This window comes from Megalobrama amblycephala, linkage group LG8 (genome assembly GCF_018812025.1).
Source record: "Megalobrama amblycephala isolate DHTTF-2021 linkage group LG8, ASM1881202v1, whole genome shotgun sequence".
Taxonomy (NCBI): Eukaryota; Metazoa; Chordata; class Actinopteri; order Cypriniformes; family Xenocyprididae; genus Megalobrama; species Megalobrama amblycephala.
Genome location: NC_063051.1, coordinates 2,997,815 through 3,024,007, shown reverse-complemented (window position 1 = coordinate 3,024,007; position 26,193 = coordinate 2,997,815). Strand labels below are relative to the sequence as shown.

At 34.6% G+C, this 26,193-nt stretch overlaps 2 protein-coding genes across 3 annotated transcripts in view; one reads left to right on the top strand and one right to left on the bottom strand.

The window, feature by feature from the left end:
- mars1 (methionyl-tRNA synthetase 1) lies at positions 1 to 20,745 on the bottom strand. 2 transcript variants are annotated; one of them, XM_048198692.1, is made up of 22 exons: positions 20,496 to 20,745; positions 20,197 to 20,287; positions 17,806 to 17,884; positions 16,761 to 16,892; positions 14,415 to 14,490; positions 14,177 to 14,343; positions 12,639 to 12,748; positions 12,439 to 12,555; positions 11,932 to 12,135; positions 9,694 to 9,895; positions 9,467 to 9,541; positions 9,225 to 9,395; positions 9,054 to 9,149; positions 8,052 to 8,169; positions 7,317 to 7,530; positions 7,080 to 7,211; positions 4,056 to 4,160; positions 3,530 to 3,725; positions 3,332 to 3,403; positions 2,110 to 2,136; positions 1,510 to 1,635; positions 1 to 348 (listed from the first exon to the last, which is right to left on the bottom strand). In XM_048198692.1, exons 1-22 carry the CDS (start codon positions 20,596 to 20,598, stop codon positions 199 to 201), a joined length of 2,763 nt encoding a protein of 920 aa, XP_048054649.1. In that variant the 5' UTR covers positions 20,599 to 20,745; the 3' UTR covers positions 1 to 198. The 2 variants fall into 2 exon arrangements, with proteins under 2 accessions (XP_048054649.1, XP_048054652.1); XM_048198695.1 differs by lacking the exon at positions 2,110 to 2,136.
- A 692-nt stretch (positions 20,746 to 21,437) lies between these two features.
- Positions 21,438 to 26,193, top strand: part of arhgap9 (Rho GTPase activating protein 9) — a 36,059-nt gene continuing 31,303 nt past the window's right edge. Inside the window, exon 1 of the mRNA XM_048198691.1 lies at positions 21,438 to 21,618. Coding sequence (XP_048054648.1) covers positions 21,444 to 21,618 — 175 coding nt within the window. The 5' untranslated portion in view covers positions 21,438 to 21,443. The remainder of the gene's footprint in view (positions 21,619 to 26,193) is intronic.

Below are 26,193 nucleotides of genomic sequence, written 5' to 3'. Positions count from 1 at the left end.
TTTGTGATTTTTGTCTTGGTGTTTATTGAGTGTATGAATAAAATACATGGTTGTAACAAAGCAGAAAAATGAAACTGCATTGTGAAATCTGGATTGGTTGGATTATTATAGGAGTGGTTAAACAGTGCAGTATCCAAGAAAATAGTTCCCAGAAAATATTCTAAAATATAAAGTAGTTTTCTTCCTCATGTTCACCTCTTATTTCTTCTTCCCTTTCGGAGCGGCCGGCTCTGGGTTCTTGCCCTCCGCGAGACAGAGTTGTTTTTTCAGCTCAATTAATTTGGCGACTTCCTCCGCGATGACTGACTTCTCGGCTTTCTGAGCTTTTAGAGCTCGTACTTTATCGCCCTGAAACACAAACACACACCAGTGAATCACATATGAGCACTACATATGAATAATGATGATCACGCCTTCAGTTAAAGACTTTCATAAAACGAGGCGAAAAAATGAAATTAAATGAGAAAAAAAGAATAATTTCATGTTAAACATGGAAATAAAATATATTTACATGTATTAAATATTTCTAAAATTTCACCTTTATTCATTTTCCTTTTTAAAAAATTCTAATAAAAGATATAAACAATAGACAATAAATGCAGCTACTAAAGCGCCACAATGCGTATTTTGGAAGAAAAGGGCGGCGTTCTTGAACTTTCCTACTAGATTATATTGAAAAGATAAAAAAAGCTTTAACAGTCACAAGGTCCGGTCCGGAAAATTGACACTTTTTACTCAAAATATTATTAAAAATGTTTTAAAGAGTTTGTAATCACATTGCGTATTGTGCTTGGAGTCGATTGTTTTATTTGCGATAATGAAACATGACATATTGTGTGACATAATTTTTGTGCAGGCTGTCATAGAAACAAATTATAAACATGCAAAATCAAGCCAAATATTAATAACTGATTATGTTGTAGTCGATGTTTGCTTTTTCCTCCCAGCTTTTGGTTTTTCTATGCAGTCTACTGTATAGTAAAATAAAACCTGCAGCGGTAGTTTTTGCCTTTTTTGCCACATAATTTTGTCAGAAAAACACTTTAACCGAGTTTAGTGTTTTGTTCTTCCCTCATATTTAAAATATATATATTAAAAAAAGTATTTTCTTCATATTTTGATGGTTTAAATCGCCCTTCTAGGGTCATAAAAAACAAATATCCCCTCCAGACATCACTTTTGACCAGTATTGTGTGTGTGTGTGTGTGTGTACAGGTTTAGCTATACTTATGATCACCAAATGTCTCTCTTCACTTATATAGAGAAATATTATGACTACTATGAAGACATTTTACTGGTGATCACTAGTTAAAAAGGTTTATAAATCGGCCAAAACACGTTTGTTTTAAAATCTAGTGTTTTTTAAAATCACGTTTCTGTGGCGGGTTGGTTTAGGGGTAGTGGTTGGGTTAAACCATAGAAAATATCATTAACCTGATATAAAATCAATGCAAGTCTATGCAATGTCCTTACTAATATAGTGAAACATGAGTGTGTGTGAGTTCTTACTTGTTCTGCCACTAAAGCCGTCAGCTGTTTGGCTCTCTCTGGATCTGCGCTGACGTTCAGCGAGGCGTCCTGCGCGGCACTAACGCTGGGTTTGGTCTCGACTGTTGCGGCGCTGGAACTCGGGGTCTAGAAACAGAAAAATAATATTTCATCAAATAGTATATTATGTGCATGTTTCAGAATTTAAAAAGAAAGCAAAAAATGACTTGCATTTGTTTGTTTTAATTAAAAAGATTTTTAATAATAATAATAATATTAAAGATAAAATAATCTGGTAATTCATAAGAGCAACCACACAAACACGCATGCAGAAACATCTGTTAGTACACACAAGCACTGAAGAGCTCTGTGAAATCATTGCTCTTAAACAAACGTTAAGAAGAATGTAAAATGAGGTTTGTTGTCTTTAAGACGGGCGGCCGGGGGCAGATTGCATTCTGGGTTGATAGAAACGGCGCGGCGTGACTGACAGCAGCAGGCTTTGATCCAGAGCTGCCGTTCTCTGAATACAGACATCATCACTGAATCGATTTCACAGTCAGTTTTAGTGAAAACAGACACAAAGCCGTGAGAACAGAGAGCGGTCACACGCTCGTCTACCTTCGCTTCCAGACTCTCGTCTTCTGGCTGAAAGAGGCCGAGAATCAGACAGATAAACAACCGAACATGTAAATGTTCTTTCATTCATTAGAGAGAATAACATCGAGCTGATCTTCATCAGAGCCGGTTTAATTAATCAGGGTTCTTACACCTTCTGCCCGATGAATTTCCACATCTGTTCCAGTCGTACACTCACAAATATCACATATATATTTGTATTGATTGTATGAATAAAATATGTGGTTGTACCAGCAAAGCAGAAAATGAAACAGGGGTAATTCATAGATTTTATTGTATTTTGAAAAGAATAATTTAAACAGATTTCATTGCATTTTAAAAAAGATTGTTGCATATTTATAGGAGCGGTTAATCGATGCAGTTTCCAAAATAATTCTCAGAAAATGAGAATTTTTCCAGTTATTCATAAGCATTTTTATTAATTATTTTAGAGAGATCACACTCACAAAGAGCAATTTCTAGCTGATAAAATATTTTTTTTATATAATAAATAAATTATAATATAATAATTATAATATATATTTTTTAAATTATATAAAAATTAATTTAAAAAAATAGATGGATAGAGAGTGGGAGAACAACTGAGATATTAGAATTTCTTATATTGAAATATTTTATATAATTTTTTTTCATATACATTTTTTATTTTTAATATTTTATATATTTATTTGTTCATAAATATATTATTTTACATATTTTTTAATTATAAAAAGAATTAAATAAAAAATAAATGGAGAGAGTGGGAGAAAAACAGATATTAGAAATTTTTACATTGAAATACTATTTTATGTAATTATTTTTTCATATACATTTGTTATTTTTAAATATCATTTTATATAATTTTTTTCATTTTTATATTTTATATAATTATTTTTCATATATATTTTGAAATACTATTTTATGTAATTATTTTTTCATATACATTTGTTATTTTTAAGATCATTTTATATAACTTTTTTCATATACATTTGTTATTTTTAATATTTTATATAATTTTTTTCATATACATTTTTTATTTTTAATATTTTATATAATTATTTTTTCATATTTATGTTTTATTTTTAATTGTTTTTTAAATTTCAATGACTTTTTGATGTATTTTCAGGATATTGTTAATTTCCATAAATAAGTCTGGCCTGGAAATCCCAATTCCCGTTTCTGCCCGAGAACTCTGATTAATAATGGATGAATGTCTTTGACGAACCTGTTGTCCTCCAAATTTTTTCCTCAGAGCCTCAATCTGTTCGTTCTCCAACTTTTGGAACAAAGGGCTGACCTGTAGGAGAGGTCAACAACAAAAGTAAAAAATATAAAAAATTAATTTGAGATTTTGCATATGTAATAATGCAGTGCTCTTACAGTCACATGGTAACACTTAATATCAGGAGAAGTCAGGCGTTACCGTGCCGATGCGGTGCCCGGCTGGCAGTGTGCAGATGAAGGTTCCCGCCCCCTGCAGCATGGCGCTGGCGCAGGTGGGCGGAGCCTGCAGCTGGGCACGGATGGTGTGACTGACGGTGGGCATGTACGGCTCCAGCACGGCAGACAGGAGACACGCCACGTTCACCGACACGCCCGTCACGGTACCGGCGCGCTGCCTGCAGCCAAACACACGCAAACGTCACGCCTTCATTACACACAATCAACCTCCGGCAGAACCAATTAACATGCCGAGGGCGAGAACTCATTTGCGTGTTCTCAGGAAATTGTACTTAAAAACTTTTTTTTTTTTCTCAAAACTATTATCTCTGTATATTTTAGAAATAATGGTGACACTTTACAATAAGGTCCGTTAGTTAAAGCATTAAATAATCATTTTAGAAAGTTATGAATTAGAAATTATCAATAATTTGTGTGTATTTCTGCAGTGTGTTGCCGTACTTCAGCAAACACACTGATGCGGCAGACGTGATCATGTGACGACTTGCCTGTCGCCGTCTCCCCCTTTTATCTTCTTCCAGGGTTCATTAACCTGGATGTACTGATTCCCATGACGAGAGATGTTCAGGATGCACTTCAGAGCGTCACGGATCCTGGAACAAACACATTATAAGCCACATGATGAGAGTTTAATGCACTTACATCTGTTCACATGTGCAATATTACGAGACAAACGCATGCTTGCTGAAGATTACTGTAAGAAATAAAGGCTTCTTCGTCCAGTAGTTTCATAATCAGGGTTACAGCGGCTTTTGTTTCACAATTAATTTCCAAGACGTTTCTAGCTGTTGTTGTGATAATTGGATAAGGATTTTTTAGGAATCATTTTATCATTTTATACATTTATTTTCTGTGAGTTTGGAAATCACAGATTGCCTGATGTTTCCAGGTAACTGTGATTTATTGAGGAATTACAAGCTGCTGAAATACAGAGCTGAGCAAAACTAGACAAATTCAGTTACAGGGTGGTAGAGCTGCAGGATTCTGGGTAAACTGAGAATCACCTTTATGGTTTAAAATGGAGATCACGATTCTCCCATGATTCTGAACAGACACCCAAAATAAATTTACTAGAAGGTTCTGACAACATGTTAATTACTGCAGTCTACTTAACAAATATTTCATTAATTTGAATCTTTAAGAAAAAGATCGGTTTGAATGAATGATGATTCAGTGATTCGCTCATAAAGACTAAACTTGTTTCATTACTGGATTAATCAGTGTTTTTGAATGAACCTCTTGAATGAATGATTCAATGACTCGCTCATAAAAGGCTTGTTCGAGATGCATCGGCGCTACGCAAACCAATCGGTGTATGACATCAAAGTACCGCGAAAGCGATTCAAAAGTCATATATTCTCTCCAATCGCTCTCGCGGTACTTTGATGTCATACACCGATTGGTTTGCGTAGCACCGATGCATCTTGAACAAGCCTAAAGTCTTCGCTTGTTTCATTACTGGATGAATCAGCATTTTCTGAATGAATCTCTTGAATGAATGATTCAATGACTCACTCAAAAAGAATCCACTTGATTCATTACTGGGTGAATCAGTGTTTTTTTGAATGAATCTCTTGAATTAATGATTCAATGACTCACTCATAAAGACTTCACTTGCTTCATTTCTGCATGAATCAGCGTTTTTGAATGAATCTCTTGAATGTATGATTCAATGACTCGCTCAAAAAGACTTCACTTGCTTCATTACTGGATGAATCAGTGTTTTTTTGAATGAATCTCGAATGAATGATTCAATAACTCACTCATAAAGACTTCACTTGATTCATTACTGGATGAATCAGCATTTTCTGAATGAATCTCTTGAATGAATGATTCAATGACTCACTCAAAAAGAATCCACTTGATTCATTACTGGGTGAATCAGTGTTTTTTTGAATGAATCTCTTGAATGAATGATTCAATAACTCACTCATAAAGACTTCACTTGATTCATTACTGGATGAATCAGCATTTTCGAATGAATCTCTTGAATGAATGATTCAATGACTCAAACAAACACTTCACTTGCTTCATTTCTGCATGAATCAGCGTTTTTGAATGAATCTCTTGAATGTATGATTCAATGACTCACAAATAAAGACTTCACTTGATTCATTACTGGATGAATCAGCATTTTTGAACAAATCTCGAATGAATGATTCAACGACTCATTAAAAGACTTTGCTTGAGTCATTACTGGAATGAATCAGTGTTTTTTTGAATGAATCTCTTGAATGTATGATTCAATGACTCACAAATAAAGACTTCACTTGATTCATTACTGGATGAATCAGCATTTTTGAACAAATCTCGAATGAATGATTCAACGACTCATTAAAAGACTTTGCTTGAGTCATTACTGGAATGAATCAGCATTTTCGAATTAATCTCTTGAATGAATGATTCAATGACTCAAACAAACACTTCACTTGCTTCATTACTGGATGAATCAGCGTTTTTGAATGAATCTCTTGAATGTATGATTCAATGACTCGCTCAAAAAGACTTCACTTGCTTCATTACTGGATGAATCAGTGTTTTTTTGAATGAATCTCGAATGAATGATTCAGTGACTCACTCATAAAGACTTCACTAGATTCATTACTGGATGAATCAGCGTTTTCGAAAGAATCTATTGAATGTATGATTCAATGACTCACTCATAAAGACTTCACTAGATTCATTACTGCATGAATCAGCGTTTTCGAAAGAATCTATTGAATGTATGATTCAATGACTCACAAATAAAGACTTCACTTGATTCATTACTGGATGAATCAGCATTTTTGAACAAATCTCGAATGAATGATTCAACGACTCATTAAAAGACTTTGCTTGAGTCATTACTGGAATGAATCAGCATTTTCGAATTAATCTCTTGAATGAATGATTCAATGACTCACTAATAAACATTTCACTTGCTTCATTACTGGATGAATGAGCTACAGCTTTCCTGTAGCTCAGTGGTTAGAGCATGGCACTAACAATGCCAAGGTCATGGGTTCGATCCCAGGGATTGCACATACTCAGACACAAATGTATAGTATAATGTAATGTAAGTCGCTTTGGATAAAAGCGTCTGCCAAATGCGTAAATGTAAATGAATCAGTGATTTCTGAATGAATCTCTTGAATGAATGATTCAATGACTCACAAATAAAGACTTCACTTGATTCATTACTGGATGAATCAGCATTTTTGAACAAATCTCGAATGAATGATTCAACGACTCATTAAAAGACTTTGCTTGATTCATTACTGGAATGAATCAGCATTTTCGAATTAATCTCTTGAATAAATGATTCAATGACTCACTAATAAACACTTCACTTGATTCATTACTGGATGAATCAGCATTTTTGAATTAATCTCTTGTGGGTGTTTAAATCAAGATCGCCGTCTTTTAACGATTTATCGTGCAGCTCTGCAGGCTCCTGCACAATCCAAATCTGTGAATCTCTGCATTTCATTCCATGCACACACGTCCATGAGGAATTGTGGGTAACTCCTGACCTGACTTTATCCAGCAGCTGGATGTACTGCTTGAGCTCCCAGCACACCTGAGCGATGAGCCGCTTATCGTCTTCATTCAGAATCATCTCAGGAACGCAGCCGTCGAAGAACTTGCTCACAAACATCCCTGCCCTGTGGAAACATCAGCATCGTTAAAGAAAACGGTAACGCTTTACCATAATAAAGCGTTAATAATGCATTAATAATAATTCTAACTCACAATCCACCAACACAAACCTGTTAATGAAGTTGCCCAGGTTGTTGAGGAGCTCAGAGTTGTTCTTGAGAGCCATGTCGGCCCAGGAGAACGCTGAATCCTGAGCTTCAGGCCGCAGATACAGGAGGTAGAAGCGCCAGACGTCGGACGGGATGCCGGTGTCTTTGGCCATGTCACCGAACACACCCACACCACGACTCTTGGAGAACTTGGTGTCCTCATAATTCAAGTATTCTGGAAAAACATTCATTATGAAATCAGCCAATTACATGCTACAAAATCAGTCTGATCAGTGTTGTCAGATGCTGTTTCTTTTTTTTTACTTTTTTATCCATCAATGAATCCTTAAAAATAAAATGCATCACAGTTTCCACAAAAAATAACTGATAATAATCATAAATGTTTCTTGAGCATCAAATCATCATATTAGAATGATTTCTGAAGGATCATGTGACACTGAAGACTGGAGTAATGATGCTGAAAATTCAGCTTTGATCACAGGAATAAATTACACTTTACTATATATTCACATAGAAAACAGCTGATTTACATTGGAATAATATTTCACAATTTTTACTGTATTTTTGATCAAATAAATGCAGATTTGATGAGCAGAAGAGACTTTTCAAAAATATTAAAAATCCAAACTCGCATTTTAAAGGGTCAATGTGAAGTGGAATATGCATCTTTGATAATATTAGACTGCTGTTTCGTTTGATGTTATTTTAATAATCTGAATTTTAAAAAAATCTCACCGGTGGCAATGAGATTATTGACCAGTGTGTAGTTGTCTTGAGCTCCAAGAAGTGAACAAGGGAAAACGACACTGTGGAACGGAACGTTGTCCTTCGCCATGAAGTTATACAGCTCCACCTACAGGACACACATGACAATCACACGCTGAACCACACCTGTTACAGACAGCAGCGTTTCGTCAATCAGTGGGAGAATTAAGAGAATTCATTAAAGGATTAGTTCACTTTCAGATTAAAATTTCCTGATAATTTACTCACCCCCATGTCATCCAAGATGTTCATGTCTTTCTTTCTTCAGTGGAAAAGAAATGAAGGTTTTTGAGGAAAACATTCCAGGATTTTTCAGGGTTCAACGGGTTGAAGGTCCAAATGTCAGTTTCAGTGCAGCTTCAAAGAGCTCTACATGATCCCAGACGAGGAATAAGAGTCTTATCTAGAGAAACCATCGGACATTTTCTAAAAAAAAAAGAATAATTATGTACTTTTACGTCTTGAACTAGCTCTCTTCTTCTTCTTCTCTATTTGAATTCCGTCAGTGTAGACACTGCTAAGTGTATTACTGCCCTCCACAGGTCAAAGTTTGAACTAATTGTTATATACTTGCACTAGCATATTGAATATGACAATTTAGTTCAAACTTTGACCTGTGGAGAAGAAGAAGAGAGCTAGTGCAAGACGAGCATTTGTGGTTAAAAAGTATATAATTTGTATTTTTTTAGAAAATGTCCGATGGTTTCTCTAGATAAGACTCTTATTCCTCGTCTGGAATCGTGTAAAAAGCTTTGAAGCTGCACTGAAACTGACATTTGGACCTTCAACCCGTTGAACCCCAGTGAAGTCCACTATATGGAGAAAAATCCTGGAATGTTTTCCTCAAAAACCTTCATTTCTTTCCGACTGAAGAAAGAAAGACATGAACATCTTGGATGACATGGAGGTGAATAAATTATCATGAAATTTTAATCTGAAAGTGAACTAATCCTTTAAACTGAGGAGTGTCACCTGCTGAGGGTTCTTCCACCACTTCTCCCATTGGTCGGTGTAGTTTGCCGTGATGGACAGGTAGCCAATAGGAGCGTCGAACCACACGTAGAACACCTTCATGGACAGACGGATACAGTTGGGATTAATGGATGATATTAGTGAAACAACATCTGATCTGTGCGTTCATACCTTCTCCTTGTAATCCTGGTGCGGCACGGGCGTCCCCCACCGCAGGTCACGCGTGATGCAGCGCGGCTTCAGGCCGTCACGGAGCCACGAGCGCGTGATGTGCCGCGCGTTCAGCGTCCAGTCGCCGGAGCCTATCGACTTCTCCAGCCACTGCTCCAACTCGTCCTCCAGCTGTCACAAACACACACTCAGACTGAGCTGAAGATAAAGAGATCAACAACATCTCACAGGTGTTATTTTACCTTCGGCAGGTTCAGAAACAGGTGTTTAGAGGAGCGGATCACCGGCGTTTCCTTGCACACCTTACACTGAGGATTCTACAGGAGAGACCATATGATAATCAAATATACACCCCATAGTAAACATACACTACTCTGTGAGAAATTAATACTTTTATTTAGCATGATCAATATTGACACTGATAGTGTCCCCTGAAGGATGTAGAGGAACGAGTGGTCTTGAACCGTACCCTGAGCTCCACAGCATTGATGAGGCGGCCACATTTGTCACACTGGTCCCCGCGGGCTTCTGGGTAATGGCAGTGAGGGCACACGCCCTCCACGAAGCGGTCGGCCAGGAAACGCTGGCAGCTTTCACAGCGCAGCTGCTCGACCGTGTCCTCCAGCAGAAAGCCCCTCTCGTGCAGACGCCAGAAAATGTCCTGAGCGATTCTGAGGAGACGCAGACGTGATTTAGTTAAAAACAACTTTAGCTCGTCTGATACGGTGGCAGAGCTCAGTTAGATCTCCAACAATGATGTAACTACACAACCTGCCTGCGGATAAACATTCAGTGTCAGACTTAAAAAAAAAAAAGTATTTTGAAAATATATTTTAAGATCCAGAGTAATTTTATCTAGTGTTTTATGGCATCACAAGCTTTGACTGAATCCTTTTATATGATGAACAAAACAAAAACAACAGCAATCAGTTCATGCATATGATATTTGTAAATAAATAAATAAATAAAAATAAAATAAAGGTGATTTTGACATATTGCCAATTCAAAATTTATAAACATTTAAAATTATTTTTTTTAATTTAATAAAAAAAAAAGATAATAAAATAAGATAAAAGAAAGAAAATGCATATGTTAAAATCCAAAGTAATCTGTTTTATGTTATCAAATACTTTGACTAAATCATTTCATATAATGAAAAAAAATAAAAACAACAGCAATTGGTTCATGCATATGATATTTGAAAATAAAATAAAATAAAATGTTTCTGCTGTGGTGATATTGATTCAGTATATTGCCAATTCAAATACATTTTTTAAATTTAAAATTGATAAAAAAGATGATAAAATAACTTATAGAAGAAAGAAAATATAATTTAAGAATGGATTAAAGTCATTAAATTGTTTTATGACATCACAATCTTTGGTTGAATCCTTTTATATAATGAACAAAACAAAAACAACAGCAATCAGTTCATGCAAATGATATTTGTAAATAAATAAATAAATAAATAAATTTAAAAAATAAAATAAAATAAAGTTTCTGCAGTGGTGATATTGATATATTGCCAATTGAAAATTTATAAACATTTAAAATTATATATATTTTTTAATTTAATAAAAAAGATAATAAAATAAGATAAAATAAAGAAAATGCATATGTTAAAATCCAAAGTAATTTGTTTTATGTTATCAAATACTTTGACTAAATCATTTTATATATTGAAAAAAATAAAAATGGCAATTAGTTCATATATTTGAAAATAAAATAAAATGTTTCTGCTGTGGTGATATTGATTCAGTATATTGCCAATTCAAATAAATTCAAAATTTATAAACATTTAAAATTTTCATTTTTTAAATTTAAAATTGATTAAAAAGATGGTAAAATAATTTATAGAAGAAAGAAAATATAATTTAAGAATGGATTAAAGTCATTAAATTGTTTTATGGCATCACAATCTTTGGTTGAATCCTTTTAAATAATGAACAAAACAAAAACATCAACCTTAAATTCATGCATATGATATTTGTAAATAAATAAATAAATAAAAATAAAACAAAATAAAGTTTCTGCAGTGGTGATATTGACATATTGCCAATTCAAAATTTATAAAAATTTAAAATTATAATTTTTTAATTTAACCAAAAAAGATAATAAAATAAGATAAAAGAAAGAAAATACATGTTAAAAACCAAAGTAATTTGTTTTATGTTATCAAATACTTTGACTAAATCATTTCATATAATGAAAAAAATAAAAACAACAGCAATTAGTTCATACATATGAAATTTGAAAATAAAATAAAATAAAATGTTTCTGCTGTGGTGATATTGATTCAGTATATTGCCAATTCAAATAAACTCAAAATTTATAAACATTTAAAATTTTTATTTTTTAAATTTAAAATTGATCAAAAAGATGATAAAATAACTTATAGAAGAAAGAAAATATAATTTAAGAATGGATTAAAGTCGGCATCACAATCTTTGGTTGAATCCTTTTAAATAATGAACAAAACAAAAACATCAACCTTAAATTCATGCATATGACATTTGTAAATAAAATAAAATTGTCAATTCAATTCAAAATGTATAAAAATGTAAAATGATAAATGTTTAAATTTAAAATTAATAATAAAAAGATGATAAAATGACAAAAAAGAAACCTAATATACATAATAAACTAAACGTAACCATAAATAAACACTAAAAAGTCTAAAAAGCTTCACTAAGCGAACCGTTCTTACTCAGTTTGGCGTTCAGTGGTCGTGCGGCCGAAGAAATCAAAGTCGATCTGGAACCACTGGTAGATGGCGGCGTGGACGGTGTGGTATTTATCGCAGATCTCTTGCGGCGTCAGGCCCTCCTCCCGAGCCTTGTTCTCCGTGGCTGTTCCGTACTCATCCGTACCGCAGACGTACAAGAGATTCCAGCCTCGTAAACGCCCATATCTGCAAACAAACACCGACAGACGCTCACATGTGACTGTGATAATAATTCATGCGCAGAATAAAGGGGCGGGGCTTGTTTGAGTTAGTTGAAACTGGCGGTTAAGGTAAGGGGCGGGACATTTCCCAAACACCAATCACAACACACTGCTCCAGCCGACCAATCAGAGCACATTGTGCTTTTCAGAAGGCGGGGCTTCATAGAGACAGGAACTAAGAGCGTTACTGACAGACTGGGAAGAGAGGAGCTGCAACAATGGAGAATATGAGGAGAATAATCAACATTCAAGCAGGAAGTGACGTTACCTGGCGAACACGTCAGCACTGAGCACACAGCCGATGATGTTCCCCAGGTGCGGCACGTTGTTGACGTACGGCAGAGCGCTCGTGAGCAGCACGTTTCTCTTTCCTTCCTGAGGGAGACTGAGAAACACACACCATGACATCACTGACGGAAGACGGACGGACAGACGTGAGTGTTTTGTGTGCAGCGATTATGATCGTACATTGGGTGTTTCCTCTCAGTGACGGCAGGAGCAGATTTGAGTCCTTCAGACCAGACCTGAGCCGCTCCTTCGATCTCCTCCACGCTCATCACGCGCTCGCCGTCTTCAGCCTGACGAAACACACATCACAGTCTTACTGAAGTGTGTGAGACGACCAACTAAACATCTCATGAAGAACAGAACAAAATAAATCTGTTCATAAATATATTTGTAAAATGTCTGTCATACTTTACATCAAAAATAAATTTTGCATAAAGAAAATTAAGCATATTTAATGTTCATTATAAATAAATGTAATTTTTAACTTTTATTTTTAATACCCCAAATTTTCTTATAAAGAAAATATGTTGACAGTCATGTTTCACACCAAAATGGAATAAATAAATAATAAATAATATTTTTCATGAAAAAATTAAGCCTGTTTTAGGATCATTTGCATGACAATTAAACTTTAATCATAATGCATTTATTTCATTAGATTTTAAGATGTTAGTCTGAATTGTGACCATTATGAGATTCAATAAATTTTGCTTAAATTCGGGACGAGCTGCTTAATTATACTGATTATAATTATTAAAACCAAAAATTAGCTTAAGTTTCATTATGCAAAATATAATTTCTTATATTTTCTTGAGAAATATGAGATGGACGTGTTTACTGAAACTTAAATTAGTAACTGAAATAAAGCTGGAATATATAAATATTAGAAGACTTCAACGTAAACAAAAAATATAAATGTCTTGACAACTAACAGAAAATAAGTACTTAAATTACTAAAACTGAAATGAATTACAACTATATAGAAATGATAAAACAAAAAATAAATAAAAATGACAAAAGCACAAAATAAGTTAAAACAGAAAATATAAAAATAAAAGCTAATTTCAAATATTAACTGATGTAAAGCTGAAATAAAAAATATTAGTTGAATTATTTAAATTAACTGAATATTAAAATATTTTTAAGTACTATAATTACTAATATTAAAACTGAAATAAAAATAAATCCAAATATAAATATTAAAAAAAAAAAAAATGTCAATAGCATATAAACAAACTAAAATTAAAAATGAAAATATAAAAATAAAAGCTAATTCAAAATATTAACATTAACTAAAGTTAAGCTGAAATAAAACTAAACTTAAAAAAAACAAATAAATTAAAACTGAAAATGAGAAATGTTGCTTTGGCAACTAACTTAATTAAAATGTTATAGTACTACAACTTAAAATATTAAAATAAAACTTATAAAAATTACAAAAGCACATAACAAAATTACCAAAACAAATTAAAATTAAAATATAAAAATAAAAGCCAATTCAATATATTAATGTTAATTGAAGTAATGAAAATGAAGATGAAAAACTAAACTAAAAAAAATAAAAACTGAAAATGAGAAATGTTTTCTTTGCAAACTGACTTAATTAAAATGTTTAAGTCATAGTACTATAATTAATAATACGAAAAGCTGAATTAGACTAAAAGATGACGTATCTAAAATCTGAAAGATGCTCATGTAAATCAGTGATTGATGCGTACGTCGCCGGTGTTGGTGGGACTGTCCCGGCGCTGTGTGTGCGCGGACGTGTGCTTCTGCAGGAACGTCTTCAGGGCTTCGGCACCTTTTCCCCGCAGGACCGTCTGAGCGGCCGTCTGACACGCGGAGAGGACACCGACACGCTGGAACCATCCGCGCACCAGCTCGCCTGCAGAGAACAGCAGCGTCAGACAGAACACACACACACACACACACACACACACACGATCGAGCGCTTACCTGCTTCAACACCCGCGTCAGATAACAGAGGGTAGAGCGCCGCCCACAGGACAACATCTGCTACTGACATCTCCTCCTGAAACACACATCTTATTATCAGTGCTTTATTCTATTACAAATCAATATTAGATGAAAAACTTTATGAAAAATTAGAAATGTTTCCTTGGCAAATAATTGAATTAAATTATGGAAAAGCTTTGCAACAAGATTTCATGGAAATGGAACACAAAAAACACATTTTTTAATCTTAATTAATATTAATGTCAACATTTACTAATACGTTATTAAAATCAAAAGTTGTGTCTGTTAATATTATTTAATGATGAACAGTTTTGCTTTTATTAACTAGCATTAAAAAAGATGCATAAATACTGCAATAAATGTATAACTCATTGTTAGTTAATGCATTAATTAATGTTAACTTTATTGTAAAGTGTCACCAATAAAATTTTAGATGAAAAATTTAAACTTAAAAATTAACTGATTAAAATACGTTTAAGTGAAAGTACTAAAATTACTAACACTAAAACTGAAATAATAAATAAAATGAACAAAAACACAATCAAAATGACTAAAATTAAACTGAAAAATGGCCATATAAAAATAAAAGCTCATTCGAAAATTCGTAATTTTACGTTTTATCGTGTTCTCTTCGGTTTCTCTACTCAAAATCAAACCGATTCAAGATCTAATGACTCCTATGAACTGATTCTTCGAAAGAATCGATCAGAAAGACTCTTGAATCTGTCAGATCATTTCCTCACTCTGAGGATCTCTCTCTCTCTTTACATACAAACACAAGGAGGAATAATAGCTAATCGCTGCCATCTTGTGTCTCGAAACTGCTACTGAAAAACAGCCTTACATATACATATATATTATAATATATATATACAGTACAGTTCAAAAGTTTGGAACCACTAAGATTTTTAATGTTTTTAACAGAAGTTTCGTCTGCTCACCAAGGCTACATTTATTTAATTAAAAATACAGTAAAAACAGTAATATTGTGAAATATTATTACAATTTAAAATAACTGTTTTCTATTTGAATATATTTGACAAAGTAATTTATTCCTGTGATGCAAAGCTGAATTTTCAGCATCATTACTCCAGTCTTCAGTGTCACATGATCCTTCAGAAATCATTCTAATATGCTGATCTGCTGCTCAAGAAACATTTAATGTGTACAATTGTACAAAATATTTGTGTACAATATTTTTTTTCAGGATTATTTGATGAATAGAAAGTTCAAAAGAACAGTGTTTATCTGAAATCTAATCTTTTGTAACATTATAAATGTCTTTACTGCCACTTTTGATTGATTTAATGCATCCTTGCTGAATAAAAGTATTCATTTCTTTAATTTCTTTTCAAAAAAATAAAAATAAAAATTCTTACTGACCCCAAACTTTTGAACGGTAGTGTATAATGCTACAGAAGCTTTGTATTTCAGATAAATGCTGTTCTTTTGAACTTTCTATTCATCAAGGAATCCTGAAAAAAAAAGTACACAACTGTTTTCAACATTGAAAATAATCATAAATGTTTCTTGAGCAGCAAATCAGCATATCAGAATGATTTCTGAAGGATCATGTGACACTGAAGACTGGAGTAACGATGCTGAAAATTCAGCTTTGATCACAGGAATAAATTACTTTGTCAAATATATTTAAATAGTACACAGTTATTTTAAATTGTAATAATATTTCACAATATTACTGTTTTTTACTGTATTTTTAATTAAATAAATGTAGCCTTGGTGAGCAGACGAAACTTCTTTTAAAAACATTAAAAATCTTAGTGGTTCCAAACTTTTGGACTGTACTGTATATATATATATATATATATATATATATATATATATATATATATATATATATATATATATTTTTTTTTTTTTATATATATATATATATATATTATTGCTTTGCACAACTGTTATCATGATTTTGTAAAGTAAACAATTGATTAACAGTGCAGGAATATCAGCTTTAATTTTTCTCATTAATATGAATATCTTCACAATTTTAAATAAAGGTATTTATATGCTAAGTAATCATGTTATAAAACCAAAAAAAACATGAATGAAGTTATATAAGGTTCTCCAGTGAGGAACACTAACTGTAATCATAGTCGCAGAGCTTCACACTTTATCCAGCAATTCAAACCTCTAAATATGAACCAATTTTAATGTAAAATTTTATAATTACTGAAGCTGTCGGTCAGTGTGTGTTTGTGTGAGTGTGTGTGTGTGATCAAGAGAGAGTGTGTGTTTGATCATGTGTGTGTGTGAGATCATGTGTGTGTGTGTGTGTGTGTGTGTGTGTGTATGAACTGGACTCACTGCCATGAAGAACGCTGTGTTTCTCTTGCTCAGACTCTGTTCCAGCCAGTTCAGGTGTTCCTTCATCACAGCGGCCGCCTCGACACGCTTCCCCTGCAGCGCCACCATGTGGAGAGACTGTAGCACTGCAGGCTGAACACACAAATACACACACATCACTATATTAGTCAGGACACTGCAGAGACTTCCATTGATCTTATATTTAATGGTCTTTTTATAGGGCTACAACGAATGATTATTTTGATAATCGATTAATCAGTTGATAATTTTTTCAGATTAATCGAGCAATGAGGAACACACACATTAATGTATATTTTTAAACCTACACTTAATTTCTAACAAAACATTTTTAGCAAAATGTGAATTATTTCGCTCGATCTGTTTTCAGTGAAGTCTGTGATGCTCGTCGTCAGATTATGCAAAATGTAAATACTTGTAAAAACATTTACAGATAAAGATATAACCATAAAATATAAGTTACGCACTGAGGAAAAGGCATTAAACACAAAAAGCACACGCATCTGTTAAAGCACGAGAAGATTATGCTTTTGTTTGCAGAACTTATAAATCTGTGTAATTGTGTTTGATCCAGCGAATCTGATAAATAAATCTGAGACACCTTTCAACTCCATTTCCACTTACAGTATCATGTTTTTATCACCTGCTATAATTATCTAAAGTTCCAGTATTATTAAACATCCTAAAAGAGATTCTGTCATCATTTATTCATTTATTTTCAAAACACAAATGAAGGAGATTTCATGTAATCGTTTAATTGAACAGATTTAATTCAGGCTTTTATTCACATATAATCACAGATCAGTGAACATTACATAGAGCAGCAAACACAGTAAACAGAAATTAAACACGCTGATCATATAAAGTGATCGTGTCTCTTCTTTCATTTTTTTTATGGGTGAACAGACTTTTAACTCAGATTTCATTAAAAATATCTTTATTTGTGATTCAAAGATGAACGTAAGTCCTAACGACATGATGACAGAATCAAACTATTGCTTTAATTTTTGACATTGCAGATTGTCACCTGTAAGTTTGTCGCCTCCCATTCCAGCCACTGGTTAGTGGCATCAGTCGCCGGCTGACCGCTGATGTCATACAGGTATCTGTGGAGACACACATTCAGTACATCTGAGCTGACATATTCAAAACATGTTGGTATAATAACTCCCTTTTTAATAAATAATGTACCACATCATAAACCAAAACATTCACTATCCTTTAGGAACACTGTTTGTCAGACAATCTGCACATTTAAAGCGGTGTTTGATTATGATTTGACTTTTTTAACTTTAGTTAGTGTGTAATGTTGCTGTTTGATCATAAACAACATCTGCAAAGTTATGACGCTCAAAGTTCAATGCAAAGAGAGATATTTTCTTTTACAGAAATCTCTGTTTAAACAGCTGGTAGGGACTACAACCTGATTTCTACCTGAGTCCCGTCCCGATTCTTTTCCACTGTCTGTTTCCACACATCCCATGATTCCACAAAATCAAGGATAAGCGACCTCTAGCGGCAAAAATTTACATAATGTGGCTTTAACAGATCAAATATTCATGTGATCTCCCAGATGAAGGTTAGTTTTAAAGTAACTAACAGTTTAATGTTTAACAGTTTGCGAATCACTTATAATTGTATCCTAATTTAGTTACTTGATGTTTGGTAACAAAGGGCCTACTTTGCCTCAGCAACACTGACTCACTGACAAACACGTCATTCATAAGAAGACAACTGATGGCTCCTGTATTCATAGCAACTAGTTTATAACTAATTAATCAATTGATTGTTAATCATAAATATAGAGGGCTGATCGGTAAAATAGTTTTCAAGAACTGTATTAGTTTCTTTTAGATAGACAGGAACGTTTTTTTGTTTACCTGCTTGACTAGGCAGCCTACAAGACACGTCACAGCAACATCACGTGGCGCTTCTGACGAAGGCTACAGGAAGTAGCCGAAACTAGACAAGCAGGTAAACAAAAAAACGTTCCTGTCTATCTAAAAGGAACTAATACAGTACTTAACGTAAAGAAGACAGTATGAATCTACTTGAAAGTTTTCGAGAACATTATGTAAATTGGTAAACTATTTAGCATTAGCATTCGCTCCAGCAGTCTCGTTCAGCTCCAACATCACTCGCCCTGCTCTGATTCATACTACCGTAACATTAATAATCTCATCCATGAACATGATTTCTACCCGAGTCCCGATTCTTTTCCACTGTCTGTTTCCACACATCCCATGATTCCACAAAATCAAGGATAAGCGACTGAATAAGTGACCTCTAGTGGCGAAAATTTACATAATGTGGCTTTAACAGATCAAATATTCATGTGATCTCCCAGATGAAGGTTAGTTTTAAAGTAACCAACAGTTTAATTTTAACAGTCTGCGAATGACTTATAATTGTATCCTAATTTAGTTACTTGATGTTTGGTAACAAAGGGCCTACTTTGCCTCAGCAACACTGACTCACTGACAAACACGTCATTCATAAGAAGACAACTGATGGCTCCTGTATTCATAGCAACTAGTTTATAACTAATTAATCAATTGATTGTTAATCATAAATATAGAGGGCTGATCGGTAAAATAGTTTTCAAGAACTGTATTAGTTTCTTTTAGATAGACAGGAACGTTTTTTTGTTTACCTGCTTGACTAGGCAGCCTACAAGACACGTCACAGCAACATCACGTGGCGCTTCTGACGAAGGCTACAGGAAGTAGCCGAAACTAGACAAGCAGGTAAACAAAAAAACGTTCCTGTCTATCTAAAAGGAACTAATACAGTACTTAACGTAAAGAAGACAGTATGAATCTACTTGAAAGTTTTCGAGAACATTATGTAAATTGGTAAACTATTTAGCATTAGCTTCGCTAGCGGTCTCGTTCAGCTCCAACATCACTCGCCCTGCTCTGAATACTACCGTAACATTAATAATCTCATCCAAACATGATTTCTACCCGAGTCCCGATTCTTTTCCACTGTCTGTTTCAAACCATGATTCCAAAAATCAGATAAGGCTGAATAAGTGACCTCTAGCATTTTTGTGGCTTTAACAGATCAAATATTCATGATGTGAAGGTTAGTTTTAAAGTAACAACAGTTTAATTTTAACATGTACTTATAATTGACCTAATTTAGTTACTTATGTTTGGTAACAAAGGGCCTATTTTAAAACTACAAAAACACGTACAAAACACTAAAGTTCTGAAGAAGGCTACAGGAAGTAGCCGAAACTTCAAGATATAAAATTCCTGTCTACAAAGCTATACAGTTTTGAAAACATCTAACTGAAGCCATTTTCATCTGCCCTATCAAATACAAATTACAAAATACTATTTTGTATTTGAAATACATGTATCATAAATGCTGCCCATCCCTGGGTGTGTGTAATGTGATGTCCAGCACTCACTGGCAGATGCTGTTGGGGCTGAAGAGATGCTGACCGCTGGGCAAGAGCAGGACGGGGGACACGGGATGAGTGATGTGAGGGACCACTTTCTCTGGAGGGACACAGAAACACACTGAGAAAATGTATGGTACCATGGTGAGTACTTTGATTAAACTATAGTACTGAGGTATTACCATGGTATAGTATTAGTACTTTTTGTTTACTACATGTATAGCCATCATGATAGAGTAAAAACATTGAGCAGCGTCTTTACTGTAACAACAACAACACCAACAGAAAGTGATAGTAATGTCTCTCACCCTCATGGCTGATCACTTCTATCTCACATTTCACTCCAGTGATCTCCAGCGCCGCTAGAGCTTTAATACAGTGCGGGTTCCCCTCGCTAATATACAGTTTCATTTGAGCCTCTGTCACTTTAGGACGCTGTTGAATGAATCTACTTTGACAGGTCAGACAGACAATGCGCTTTAAACCAGAAAAGTGATCAGAGCCGGTCTGTGAAGCAACTATTTACGCTGATGCAACCGCGCGTCAAACCACGTGTCCGCGTCAGAGGAAATTGTAGTTTTTAATTGTCGTTCGCCTATCGGAACTGCCTGGCGGAAGACTACAATATCCATAATGCAACAGTGCCGGCGTAAACGTCCAGTCATGAGAGCGTTACGCTCATTGGTTAAAAAGCGGCACGCCTCGATGTCAAATCTTTTAATTTTAAGCAAGTTTTGCATTTAGAACAATATTATTTATAATTCTGATTCTAATTTTGTTCATATTTATATCTACACTGGTCCAAATAATAATAATAATAATAATATCTGAGAGGATTAGTAAAAAAAACTTATATTTTGCATAGTTTTCTAATCATAGTTGTTTATTACAATGTGTTTTATTATTAGCGCTAGAAAATACTACATTTTTATGTGTTTTTCTTTTCTTTTTTATACTTTCTTTTTATTTCCTGGGGTAGGTTAAAAAAATAAAAATAAAAAAACCACATTTTCAATGTCAATCATACTTTCGGGACGAACATTTATACATACAGCTAAATTTACACATTTTTCTAACATTTTTAAACCATAATGTATGAAATATACATTATTTCTTCTTTTTTAGAAAAAAATAAAAATAAAAAACAGGACAACACAAACAATTTTCAGCCGAATTGTCGCGGTGTTTTATGCACAGCATTACCAAAGAATCACACAATAAAAATAGTACAGGAAACAAATAAAAAATCAAACAAGATGCAAATAATGCTGGCTGACGGAGCTTCGCTCTGGTTGGCTCTTCTCGGTCACGTGTCAGAACCCACAAAGCCCCGCCCCTCCCCTCCGAGGCCGCTCGTGAGAGTTCGAGCTCGCGCGCCGTCCGGTTCAGTGACACCTGGAATAAAGCGCGCGGATGCACCTGCAGTTACCGGTAAGCCACGATCAGACAAACTCTATTAGAGAGAAGCTCTTAAACCGACCAAACAAGAATATTATACATAAAATAAAACACTGATTAAATAGACTAAAACATCCTGATGCATAAAGAAAAACAAAACATTTTACTCTTAATTATTTAATCACCCTGAACTAGATACTGATGAGACATTTTGCATTGTTTAGAAATGTTATTATATAGTGTGCATGTTATTTAAGTATAAACAGTGTCTAAATGAGGTGATTCAGTAGTTTATTGTTCAGTAATTCACTTACATTAATACAGATTCATAATATTTTGATGTTATCTAGTGTTTTAAACAATGATGACCTGATTCTTAAAAGATTGCATTTGGAAACACAGATTATATGTTATTATATTATATTATATTATATTATATTATATTATATAGGCTACTGATTATATATATATATATATATATATATATATATATATATATATATATATATATATATATATATACACATATATATTAGGCTCATACTATCAGTTTGTATTAGTGAGACTCTGTCTGTCACTTCCAATCTGAGAGAAACACAGTTGAGCCGCTGAGAGAAACTCTAGTTTGAGATTCAGAGTGAAATATCTGAAGTGCCACGGGCCAGAACCAGAACCAGCCCACGTGACCTTATGATCTATAGTGCTTTGAGACTTTCTGAAGTCAAATAACAGAGTCCAGTAAGAGTATAAAGCTCAGATCCTCAACAATGAGTTCATCAATGACTTTTGATTTGCAGATTTGAGAAAGCATGAAATGGAGATTCAGATATTTGTGATTGATGAGATTTTTTCATTTATATAAGAACAGCCGAGCGCCACATTAAACGTACAGTTGCGTAACAATCTTTTGCACGACTGCAGAACAAAGCAAAAGCTCTTTGCTGTATAATTCTGCTGCATAAATGCATTTCTTTCTGAAAATCCCATGAATGGAGCAGATTATTTTCTGCAGCGCTGGTTTCAGATTGACTGTGGCTTCATCAGATCTGCTGAACGCCTGCTGTTTTCTGCATCGGTCCATCCGGTCGGTTTCGTGACACTAGAACGAGCTGATCTGATCTGTTTTATCAATATTTTGACATCATTGTCTGAGATTTTAGTGATGAAGATCTTCTGTGTTTCTCAAAGAAGTTCATGTGTCTGTAGTTCCTATATAAACAGGAAGAGGAAATGCTGTAAAACATTTAAACCTTCTATACTTGAAACTTTGGTTCAATTGCTGACCTACTTTGACTTTAATTACTCATAGCTGAAACTCGACATGCTCATGAAATCATGACAGAAATGACTGTGTGAGATAAACTAGGATAAAACCATATTTTATTAAGGCTCATGTATTTTCAGCCTGGTCTCATTGTTTATATGTACGTTTGGACAGATGCTGAAATATTGACAGAAACATTAGAGCGCATTGTGTGGTTTTGGTGTATTTTATAGTCATTGTTTGTATTGATAAAATGCCTTTTGTGTTCCATGGGAAAATATTGCATGAAGCAAAGGTTAAACATTATGTAATGCTGTGAAAGGAGTTGCACACTGAACAGAATGAAATGTTTTCAAGTCAATCAATGCAATTGAAAACATAGTATTATTTATCATAAAATGCAACATAATCTATGAATTCAGAATGTCTGTAAAGTTTCGGATTCGTAAATAATTTAAGTTTTAGATGCTGTTAAAATGGTTCGTTTCAGTGCCTATGCAAACGTTTTTTCTACGAAATCTCATCACATTGATATTTGAATGATTGATCAGTTTATTTCTTCTTTTTTAGCTTTTCTGTGTTTTTATATCTAAAAATAAGTATTATACAATCATTTAAGACATTTATTCTTATATAGAACCTCTTTGGCATAAAGATTGAGTGTAGAACCCTAGAGTTCTGTGCAGCGTTCAGTGCTGGACGAGTCTGTCTCTCGCTGTCAGTCGAGCGTTTGTGTTCAAAAGACCGTAATGGAAAAATCTCACAGCCATGGGCTTTTCCTGCTGGAACACACACACACACACACACACACATCATAGGCGTGTGTTTAGAGCACTTTATTTTACAGTGTCATTGTTACATGTTACATGTAGTTACTGTAGTAATAACTATAAATTATGCAGAATTACATGCAATTAACTCAAACCAAACCCTCATCCTCACCCTAACACTATTAAGTATGTAGTTCATTATTATTACACAGTACGTAAATGTATAATTACACCTTATACACTTAAGTCGCCTACACTTATTAACATATTTTATTTAAGAATAGTTTTTCTGATTGAGCACATGTCCCAAAAGTATGGAAGCTTCTCTCAGCCACAGAATAAAAACCAAAAAAGGTCACTGAAACTTTTTATCTCACATTTCTGATTTGATAACTCACAACTGCCAGTTTATATCTCACAATTTCAAGATACAAACTTGGAATTGCGAAAAACTGCGTCAGAACTGTGAGATAAAAAGTCACTTTACCTTTTTAATTCCATGCTGGAAACAAGCTTCCATACAAAAGGAGTTTTAGCTCATTCCTGCAGGCAGATTTATCCTGAAGCCAAAGCCAAATAAACACACATGGTGTCTGATAAAGCCTCAGTCTCCAGCAGAGAGCAGCTTATCAGCTAAAGCTTGATGTCAGTGTGTTTTATACGAACACACTGCAATATCATCCGTTACAACAGATTTATCAATGACTATTTTATTAACCAGTGGCTTTAACACAGGTTTAACCAGTGGCTTTTACTCAGGGTTAACTAGTGACTTTAACCCAGGGTTAAACAGTAGCTTTATCCCAGGTTTAACCAGTGGCTTTAACACAAGTTTAACCAGTGGCTTTAACCCAGGTTTAACCAGTGGCTTTAACCCAGGTTTAACGAGTGGCTTTAACCCAGGTTTAACCCAAGGTTAACCAGTGGCTTTAACCCAGGTTTAACCCAAGGTTAACCAGTGGCTTTATCACAGGTTTAACCAGGGCTTTAACACAGGTTTAACCAGTGGCTTTAACGCAGGTTTAACCAGTGGCTTTAAAACAGGTTTAACCCAAGGTTAACCAGTGGCTTTAACACAGGTTTAACCAGTGGCTTTAACACAGGTTTAAACAGTGGCTTTAACCCAGGTTTAACCCAAGGTTAACCAGTGGCTTTATCACAGGTTTAACCAGGGCTTTAACACAGGTTTAACCAGTGGCTTTAAAACAGGTTTAACCAGTGGCTTTAACGCAGGTTTAACCAGTGGCTTTAAAACAGGTTTAACCCAAGGTTAACCAGTGGCTTTAATACAGGTTTAACCAGTGGCTTTAACCCAGGTTTAAACAGTGGCTTTAACCCAGGTTTAACCAGTGGCTTTAAATGAGGTTTAACCAGTGAGTTTAACCCAGGGTTAACCAGTGGCTTTAATACAGGTTTGACCAGTGGCTTTAACTCAGGTTTAAACAGTGGCTTTAACCCAGGTTTAACCCAAGGTTAATCAGTGGCTTTAATACAGGTTTGACCAGTGGCTTTTACCCAGGTTTAAACAGTGGCTTTAACCCAGGTTTAACCAGTGGCTTTAACTGAGGGTTAACCAGTGAGTTTAACCCAGGGCTAACCAGTGGCTTTAATACAGGTTTGACCAGTGACTTTAACCCAGGTTTAAACAGTGGCTTTAACCCAGGTTTAACCAGTGGCTTTAACTGAGGGTTAACCAGTGAGTTTAACCCAGGGTTAACCAGTGGCTTTAATACAGGTTTGACCAGTGGCTTTAACTCAGGTTTAAACAGTGGCTTTAACCCAGGTTTAACCAGTGGCTTTAACTGAGGTTTAACCAGTGGCTTTAACCCAGGTTTAACGAGTGGCTTTAACCCAGGTTTAACCAAGGTTAACCAGTGGCTTTAACCCAGGTTTAACCCAAGGTTAACCAGTGGCTTTAACAGGTTTAACCAGGGCTTTAACACAGTTTAACCAGTGGCTTTAACAGGTTTAACCAGTGGCTTTAACGCAGGTTTAACCAGTGGCTTTAACAGTTTAACCCAGGGTTAACCAGTGGCTTTAATACAGGTTTGAACCAGTGGCTTTAACTCAGGTTTAAACAGTGGCTTTAACCCAGGTTTAACCCAAGGTTAATCAGTGGCTTTAATACAGGTTTGACCAGTGGCTTTAACACAGGTTTAACCAGGGCTTTAACAGGTTTAACCAGTGGCTTTAACCAGGTTTAACCAGTGGCTTTAACAGGTTTAACCCAGGGCTAACCAGTGGCTTTAATACAGGTTTGACCAGTGACTTTAACCCAGGTTTAAACAGTGGCTTTAACCCAGGTTTAACCAGTGGCTTTAACTGAGGGTTAACCAGTGAGTTTAACCCAGGGTTAACCAGTGGCTTTAATACAGGTTTGACCAGTGGCTTTAACTCAGGTTTAAACAGTGGCTTTAACCCAGGTTTAACCAGTGGCTTTAACTGAGGTTAACCAGTGAGTTTAACCAAGGTTAACCAGTGGCTTTAATACCCAGGTTTGACCAGTGGCTTTAACCCAGGTTTAAACAGTGGCTTTAACCCAGGTTTAACCAGTGGCTTTAACTGAGGGTTAAC

Excerpts from the sequence above, each read along its gene's own strand:
- mars1 (XM_048198692.1), bottom strand. The coding sequence starts at position 20,598 with ATGAAACTGTATATTAGCGAGGGGAACCCGCACTGTATTAAAGCTCTA. Across the intron at positions 9,542-9,693 it reads TCAATGCTGTGGAGCTCAGG|AATCCTCAGTGTAAGGTGTG; the intron begins GTACGGTTCAAG and ends TCTCTCCTGTAG. Across the intron at positions 2,137-3,331 it reads AAAAATTTGGAGGACAACAG|CCAGAAGACGAGAGTCTGGA; the intron begins GTTCGTCAAAGA and ends GGCCTCTTTCAG.